Consider the following 9,509-nt stretch of genomic DNA (forward strand, 5'->3'; position numbering starts at 1 on the left):
AAGTGTGACAGAGCATCATAGACGGCAGTAGGTACACAAAAGTTATGAACGTCAAAGTACAAAGAAAACAGGCATCCTATGGGAGGAGCCGGGACTAACAAGGAACTTGAAGAAAATATTCTCATGTCTAAGGAGCTACTAGGGTAACTGGAAACACAGAAGCATTTTATCAGTGAAGCTAAAACATGTTAGAGGGACCACATGTAAAATTAACAAGTAAGAATGTATACTCTGTTCCCGGAAATCAAGGAACAGGGGGCTCCCTCCACCTCAGAAAAGCCCGTGGTTCAGTAACTTCTACTTAAATACTTCTTAAAACTCACCTCGGATGCTACTGAAAACCAACAGCAAGCCAAAACCTAAAGTTACTGCCAACTACAAGATGCTTGCATGTGCTCTGGGAAAGCTGCAACAAGGAAACCAGATGCTACCCTTAGTCCTATGTCCCGTACTCTTAGTATTATTATTATTATTATTATTGATAGAGAGAGTATCAATTATGTACCTCAGGTTGCATCCCAAAGAGCTCTCAATCTCCTCCCTCCTCTTGAGTGCTGCTGGGATTACAAGCATACAACACCATATCCAACTTAATGTTTAAGCTGACATGGAGTTTACGCTCTACACCAAAGTGTAGAGTAAGGTAATCTTTTAAATATTCAGGGCAAACCCAGACTGTTACATCAACCCCTACATCTTCTTGGATTTAGTAATGCACGGTATAATTACATTTAAGTTGCTGACTTAGACTTCACCAACCTAGAATTACAACAGTTATAAAATGACCCAAAATTAGAAAATAAAACAATAAAGGACTTAACAAAAGAGTAACCCTTTAAAAATAATTCAGCAATGATACTTCAGTTCCAAACAGATCTAGATCAGGGAGAGCACAGTCGACCGAGACCACAAGCTGGACAGTAGAATTTCTCCTCCTTTGGGGAAGGAAACTGCAAGAGTCACCATGTGTGGAATAGAATGGATAAGCGTCCCTGGTAAACCCACCTTAGTGATTATATTATGACTAAGTCTCGGTAAGAAAAGATCGCATTTTCTTAAAACAAAGCAAAAAAACAAAACCACAACAATAATCATGACACACACAAATGGTCATACTTCAAGAAAGAAGTAAATACGAACCTTCCTGTGCACTGGATTCGAAAGGGACTGCAGCTCAATGCTCACTCTAACGCTCCCTCTCCTGTAGGAAAAGACATGGCCAACTCAGAATGGTTCAAGCAGCGTGAAGTTTGCTATCTTTAACTTAAAATGTTGATCCTAACCCACAAGACGCCACAGGTGCCCTCAAGCTTATGAACAGGTTTTTAGAAAGTCACTAGACGTAAGTCTTAAGTCTGTAGTGTCCCTCTAATAAGTCACCTGGTAGTTTGTAATGAAAGGCAGTTTGCATTTGTCACTTGTAAAATGAAGATGCTGTGGACTAAATCTGGTAAACCATCAGGGTACCCATTGCTAGTATTCTGGTAAAAAACTTTACTGCCAGATTCTAAAAAGCATCTACCAAGACATAGACCATCAATTCAGTAACAACTTTTAGGTCTAAAAAATACCACTTCAAAGCCGGGCGTGGTGGCACACGCCTTTAATCCCAGCACTTGGGAGGCAGAGGCAGGTAGATTTCTGAGTTCGAGGCCAGCCTGATCTACAAAATGAGTTCCAGGACAGCCAGAGCTACACAGAGAAACCCTGTCTTGAAAAAACAAACAAACAAACAAACAAACAAAAATTACCACTTCAATGATCAAACTGACTTACAAAGATATACCATCTTAAACAGTTAAAATATTGGGCTAGAGAGATGGATCAGCAGTTAAGAGCACTGACTTCTCTTCCAGAGGTCCTGAGTTCAATTCCCTGCAACCACATGGTGGCTCACAACCATCTGTAATGGGATTTGATGCCCTCTTATGATTGAAGACAGCTACAGTGTACTCATATTAAATAAATAAATAAATAATCTTTTTTTTAAATAGTTAAAATATTATGACGTTTGCTTTTGGTTGCCTCCCACCCCCACAGGGTTTCTCTATGCAGCCCCTGCTGTTCTGGAATTCCGTCTATAGTCCAGGCTGGCTTGGAACTCACAGGAATCCACCTGTCTCCAGAGCGCTGGGATTAAAAGCATGTGCTGCCGCCATCTAGCTGTGTTTGCATTACTGTTAGAGTCAAGAAAATGATAAGCACTGTCCTGTTACATATATTTTAATTGCAAAGCCAAATCAACATAAAATATTGTCTCTGCAACTGTATCTCAGAAGCATTGTCAACAAGCTTACTATCTCGTTCACAAGTAGCTCTAATGTCCAAAATGTCACAGCCTCCACATTCTGTGCAGCAGCCATAACTTTAAACTGAGAAACAAAATTAATGAACTTATTGAAGAATGTCTATGCATCTGCAAACTATTCTGCTAAGTTCCGTAACAATGGCCATTCTCTGGTATGTGTGTATGTGTGCCCGTGTGCACATATGCCTGTGCATGTTAAGGGGGAGAGGAGATAAACAAATTTGTGTTGGTTTGAATACCAATGCCCCCATAGGCTTATATGTTTGAATACTTGGTCCCAGGTTGGTGGACTTGAGAAGGACCGAATGTGGCCTCCAGGAAGAGGTGGGCTCTGAGGTTTGGAAGGACCTGGCCCATTCGCTCACAGTGTGCTCTGTCTCCTGCTGACTCAGCGGCTGCTTCAGCTTTTCTACCACCCATTCTGCCTTTCTACCACCGTGGACCCTAACTCTGAAATTTAAACCTAAAAGAAGCCATTTCTTCTATATGTCACATTGGTCATGGTCTCTTATCTCAGCAATAGAAAAGTAACAAAAACAAAATTGAGCCTGCTCAAGTTTAAATTCTTCTAAAGATTTGGTTCAAGCTGTTTCCAGCTCCTACTTAGCTACAACAGAAGTAAAAAGGACAGACAGCAACCGACTACTGACGAGCAAGGTGCAGACAGTCGGGCTAGAGTCAATGCTAAGACCTGTTTCTTAAACTCGGATTTACAATTTTATATTGTTTTAACATGGGTCATTTTAGTCCATTTGTTTGTTTATTCTGTTTGTCTGTTTGTTTGTTTGCTTGAGACAAGGTATTTCTATGTAGTCCTGGCTGTCCTAGAACTCTCTATGCAGATCAGCCTGGCCTGAAATTCAGAGATCCACCTGCCTCTGCCTCCTAAGTGCTGGGATTAAAGTTGTATGCTACCACACCTGGCTTAACTAAACTTCTTACTGACCCTACAATTATGCTATATCTTAGTTCATATGCATTCTCCCATCTGCGAGATGAAAAAGGCCAGTTTAAAAAAAAAACAAAAACAAAACCAAAAAAAACAAAACGAAACTTCTTTTACCCTTGTTTGTGGTGCTGGGGCTGAACGCTGGACGCTTACCTGCTAGACAGGCACTGGGTTACACTGGCACTCCAGTGCCCAGAGCAGTGCATGCCAGACCGACTGCAGCAGCACTCCAACTTTACTCACCCTCTTTAGACAGAGAATACCACAACTTCCTCCTAATTTATAAATGACAACTAACAGAGGGGTTTGTTTTGTTTTGTTTCTTTTTTCATCTTTAAGGTATTTTCTACTATACAGTGGTATTTGCTATAGTGGTATATTTAAATTGACATCTAATTGTTTATTGTGTTTTACAGCTTGAAGTCCTATACTTTAATACCTTTCATATATATGTGTGTGTGTGTGTGTGCGTGTGTGTGTGTGTGTGTATTTATGAAAAGAGAAACACACAAAACCAAAGAGAATTAAAATGCCTAAGAGAATTATTTGACCATGGCAATTCCACTCATATTAATAATACTGCTGCACACATTTGAAGCACTTACATGGATTAGATGTTGAGAGAAAACTTGAAGAAGGCACTAAACTAAATATATTACCCATATTTACTTTAAAAACACACCTAGAGGGGCTGGCGAGATGGCTCGGTGGTTAAGAGAGCCGACTGCTCTTCCGAAGGTACTGAGTTCAAATCCCAGCAACCACATGGTAGCTCAAAAGCCAACTGTAATGAAATATGATGCCTTCTTCTGGAGTGTCTGAAGACAGCTACAGTGTACTTACATATAATAAATAAATAAATAAATCTTTAAAAAAAAATAAGAAAACATACCTAGAGACAGAATTTGGGAGGTAGAGAAGTCAGACTTCTGCGTTCAAGGCCAGCCTGGTCTACAGAGCAAGTTCCAGGACATCCAGGAACTGGCTGGTTTCTACAGAGAAACTCAGTCTCCAATGAATGAATGAATGGAAGAACGAATGAATAAAAATAAAATAAAACGTCCTTACAAATGTCACTGAAAAATCTGAGATTGCAGATATATACTTTCTCTATTAGAAAATCTTTTTATTTTTTCCTATTAGAAAGATTCATGATATAAGAGCACTGAAACAAATGAATAAAATCCCAATCTTTAAACGTTGTTTGTAACTGAGTAACACCCACCAGGCCAGTCAAATATAGCTAGGTAGGTTTATTTCTTTTTAAATAAAGACCTTGGACATTAGATATAAGAGTCCATTGCTGTCATTCAGAGGCTGTGACCTTATTATTCTCTCTATGCAAACAAAGAAAAGCTACTGTAAGCCAGGTGCTCTGCTGGGTGCCAAGGATACAAACAGAAATAAACATCCAGGGAAGAAAAGGAAAAGAAGAGCAGAAGAGCTACGATTGTCTACTAAGTACCTACACGATTGGCTGCCTATAAGTGAGTGAGTGTGTGTGTGTGTGTGTGTGTGTGTGTGTGTGTAAGAGAGAGAGAGAGACTCCATTCAACAATCATCTTAGCGACTATTTCTCTAATCAGAGGAAGAACCTGAGGCACATTACAAAGCCCAAATTTGAACTCATCTCTTCCCTACATAATTCTACCTAATACATGATTAATGACAGTTAATTCCAACTTAGGCACCTACTTTTGTTGCTTTGTTTTTTGAGACAGTGTCTCATTATGTAGCCCTGGATGTCCTGGAACTCACTGCATAGACCAGGCTAGACTCAAAGTCAAAGACAGCCATCTGCCTCTACCTCCTGAGTGCTGGACTTATAAGGTGTATGTCACCATACCTGGCATCTTGGGCAACTTATGGCAGGGTATTTCAGCTATGCCTTGGGGGGTTGGGGAGATAGCGCAGTCAGTAAAGTGCCTGCTGCATACACACGAGCATCTGTATTAGGATCTGTAATGACCACATGAAAAGCCAGGTGGGGACCAAGTAGTGGTGACTCACACTTTTAATCCCAACATTGAAGGGGTAAAGTCAGGCAGATCTCTGTGAGTTCAAGGCCAGTGGTCTACAGAGAGAATACCAGGGCTACATAAAGAAACCCTTGTCTCAAAAAACAAAACAAACAAAAAAGCTGGGTGTGGAATGAGAGACAGTGGTTAAAAGCACATATCTGTTCTCTCAGAGTTTGTACCCCAGCATCCATGTCAAGCAGTCACAAAGACCTATAATTCCAGCTCCAAAGGATTTGATATTCTTTTCCTTTTCTGGAGGCACTCACAGGTAGACAGGCAGACAGACAGACAGATAGACAGACACCCCCCCCCCCACACACACACACACACCGCACACACACACTCCACATGCTAAGGCATAAACACACAAAAACAATTTTTAAGCCAATGTGTTTTAACTCAGGGAGTGGGACAAGGTGATGTCTTGAGATTCCCAGGCTAAGCAGCCTAGGCAATCAACTTACCAGGCACTGTGTTCAATGAGACCCTGTCTCAAAAATTAAAGTGGAGAGTTGGCATGATGGCTCAGAGGGTAAAAACACTTGCTCCCAAGCCTGACAAGTTAAATTCAATCCCTGGAACTCACACAACTCCTGAAAGTTGTCCCCTGACCTCTACAAGCACACCATGACATACACATAACCCCCCTCCATACACATAAAATATATGTAATTTATAAAATAAGAATTTTAAGGTGGAGACCAATTTTAAAAGGATACCAGAAGCCAACCTATGGCTCCACACCCATTCTCACTCACATGCACATATACACATATACACGCATGCACATAGATACGTACACTGCACACACACATACACAGGATGGGGACGCACACCTTAGTCATGGAAAAAATGAGCATCTGTGGCAGAGGGCACAGCAGGAGAGGAGACACAGTAGAGAGAAGACAAGGCACCAGAGGAGCGGAGTTCTTGTGTGATGACTGAGAGAGAGTTTAGGAATCAAAACTTAAGAACAGGTGGCTATCCAATCCTGGAAGTTCGCACCACTTCCTTCTAGGTAGGGTTCCCGCTAGTTACCCTATCGTCTACCCAACCGCCTTCCCCTCTACTATGCCCTTATTATACTACTTATGTGGTCACACCTTACTAATAGTAACTACGATGTGGGGAATCATTCACATATACTAGTTACTACCTTAAGCTCTTTGTATGTATTAAATAATCTCATCCTCAATAATAATGCCATGAAGTAGGCACTATTATTCTGAATTTAAAGATGAGACCAAAAAACAAGTGAAATAAACGGTGTAAGCCTGGAGCTGGGGGCACAGTGTAGTGGTAGTCTATAACAGCATTGATGACAGCATGCTGCAAGGACAAAGCTTCAACCCACAGAAATGTGCAAGAAGTAAGCAAACTGTCCAAGATCAGCCAGGCAGTGGCAGAACTGGGACTTTAAACCCAGGCAATCTGGCTCCAGATCTAACCCTGGAACCTGCATTATGCTGCTTCTCCAAGGGGGTCTTCTCAATTCCGTGTCTGGGCTTTCCCTGAGAACCAAGATGGCGACTGGTTTTGATGTTGTTGTTTGGAGATGAAAGGAAGGAAGCCTCACATTCTCTGCACCCAGAATAATTCAGGGTACACAGTAGGCAAGTATTTGCTGGGGTAAACTGCTCTTCAATAGTTGGCTAAGGAATCTGTGTTGTTCTTCCTATAGGTCAGGGGTTAGCAAAATTATTCTCTAGGAGGTCAGAGAGTGAATATTTTAGACTTTGAACACTATGGAGCAGTGGTTCTCAACTTACAGGTCTGGTGCCCCAGGAGAGTCAAACAACCTTTTCACAGGGGTCACCTTAGACTATCATAAAAAACAGATATTTACATTAGAAGTGCAGTTACAAAGCAGCAACAAAAATAATTTTATGGTTGGGCAGGTCACCACAACATAAGGAACTGTATTATCAGGAAGATCAGAAGCCACTGCTATAGAGTCTCTGTCACAATCGTGTGTGGTTGTGTTCCTCCATGCTACCCTGCTAGCCCGGCCCCTTCATTGTTGCTGTTGCAGTGCTGAGGAGATATACATACATACATACATACATACATACATACATACAACATATATATACAATCCACCATAAAAGCCATGCAGTAATTTTCCAGCCAATACTCCCATACAATTGCTCATTGATTCTGCCCTCGCGCAGATGCAGCCACAGACAGTGGGTAAGAAATAAGGATGGCTGGGCTCCAGAAAAATCTGATTTATGAACAGCTGGTTGAGCCTTGCCACCGGTGATAGGAATATCGGGTTTCTAAATAAGAGTAATTTTTTTTTCCAAGACAGGGTTTCTCTGTGCAGCCCTGGCTGTCCTGGAACTCACTCACTCTGTAGACCAGGCTGACTTCAAAATCAGAAATCCGCCTGCCTCTGTCTCCCAAGTGCTGGGATTAAAGGCGTGCGCCACCATGCCTGGCTGAGTAATTTTTAAAGTTGAAGTTGTGTTTTAACATGATTAACTGTGATTACAATTTAATGTGTGGGAGAAGAGTTCAGAGTGTCAGGCATGGAATCACAAGTAATGGCCCATATAGCCCAACAGAAACAAAATGGACACCACAAACGTGAGTCATGTGTGTCACTTTAAATTGTTTAGAAGTCACTTTAAAAAAAACCCATAACTCTCAAAGTAAAAATTAATTTGAATACATTTGACCCCAATATACCCTAAATAAAGCTGCAACAGATAATCAACATAAAATTGAGACTTTTTACATTCCTGTTACTAGCAGGTCTTCAAAATCTATGAATTTTATACTTACAGACATCAGTTTGGATTAGCCCGAATTCAATAACTACATGTCTATATATTAAACATCAGAAAATAATCACTAATTAGAGGCTGGGGTGGGGTGTGGGTTACAGATCAGTGGTAGAGCATGCTAAGTGAGGGCACCACTTCAACTGTCAAAATCAAACAAACAACAATAAGACAATTAAATAACCTACAGATTCCTATATACGGCTGATGTTTTAAGTCCATTTTTCTGACTGCTTTGCTGGTTGATTCTGGACCTAATTTTAAATCGCATACCACAGTTTAACAGTCCAGCAACTCAATACATCAGTGTCTTCTTTTTGTTTTTTTTAATTCAACATTTTTTTTTCACCGTTTAGTTTCTACAAACATTTTCACACCTGGTCTTCATTGCAATCAAATGAACTGATAGACATACTAAATCAACTTAACAAATGAGAAAATGTAATGTTCACAGAAACTAACAACTAAAGTTATTAGTAAAAGAGGGAAAAAAATCAGATCGCCTGTGGTTAGTGTTGCAAGTTTGCATTCATCTGTGCGATAAGATACCCTAGAGTAAACTGTGAAGATCAAGGTATCCCCAGGGGTCCGACGACGGGCTTTACGGGTTGACTAATGTTTTGAATGTACAGAATTCCTGATTTTCCAGTATTGGGAGTTGGTTAAATGATTGAAACTGACGTGCGGATGAACCGAAATATGTCACTGAACGTTTTGTTTTGTTTTTAGATGGAGTTCTAAAGCTTCACCCCCAGTGTTCTTCAAAGGAGAGCATGAGTGAAGGGCAGGGCGACCTGAATCCTAGTGCGGACAGCTCCCTGAAGTCACCGTGAAGCTTTTGTGGAAATGACCGGGAGAATCAGAGTTCCCACCCAGAAAGGACAGGCTGGGCTCTGTCCCGCTGAGAGCCAGAACACGGACGTGAGGGAGTCCGCTTCCCATTTCCTCATTCCCTTTCCTCGCGTCCCCTCCGCAACGGCCGGCCCGGCCACAAACAAAGGTATCCATTAAGTCCGCAGGTCCCTTCCCGATTCCCGGTGTGACAGTCCGACACCGCGGACCGACCGATCCCCACGGAACCCAGCCGCCATCTTCCCCATTGGCGCGACCCCAACCGCCACCCGCCGGCTCCGGGAGCTCACCTCTCCTCGCAGTCTTTGCATTTCACTAGCAAGGGAACAAGCTGCTGGAACAGAACTTGACTCATATCGGACCGCTGCCCCGACGGGAGGGTGAAGAAGCCCAGTAGGCCCGGCCCTCGGTCCCGGCTGGAAAGAAGAGCCGGTCCCGATGAGTTTGAGTTTGGCGCTCAGCTCCCGCGGAGGAGGAGGGAAACGATAAACAGAGGGAACGAAGAAGCTTTGGACCTCGTCAGCCACCGTCACTTTCTTCCGGTTCAGAGACCGACCGAGCGGGGGTGATGCGTCATTTCCGTGGACCCACCC

The 9,509-nt window shown here is 42.2% G+C and overlaps 1 protein-coding gene across 2 annotated transcripts in view; it reads right to left on the reverse strand.

Annotated features, from left to right (window-relative positions):
* Sass6 (SAS-6 centriolar assembly protein) overlaps positions 1–9,392 on the reverse strand; it is a 34,943-nt gene extending 25,551 nt beyond the window's left edge. The window contains exons 1-2 of one of the 2 annotated variants that reach the window (XM_021157987.3): positions 9,207–9,392; positions 1,141–1,201 (exon numbers count right to left, since the gene is read on the reverse strand). In XM_021157987.3, coding sequence (XP_021013646.1) covers positions 1,141–1,201; positions 9,207–9,271 — 126 coding nt within the window. In that variant the 5' untranslated portion in view covers positions 9,272–9,392. Of the gene's footprint in view, positions 1–1,140; positions 1,202–8,613; positions 8,916–9,206 lie in introns of those variants that run through there. The other variant, XM_085835559.1, reaches the window with a different exon arrangement.
* Between the last annotated feature and the right edge of the window lie 117 nt (positions 9,393–9,509).

The sequence above is a fragment of the Mus caroli genome, unplaced genomic scaffold, assembly GCF_978045245.1.
Source record: "Mus caroli unplaced genomic scaffold, Mus_caroli_1 scaffold_3, whole genome shotgun sequence".
Taxonomy (NCBI): Eukaryota; Metazoa; Chordata; class Mammalia; order Rodentia; family Muridae; genus Mus; species Mus caroli.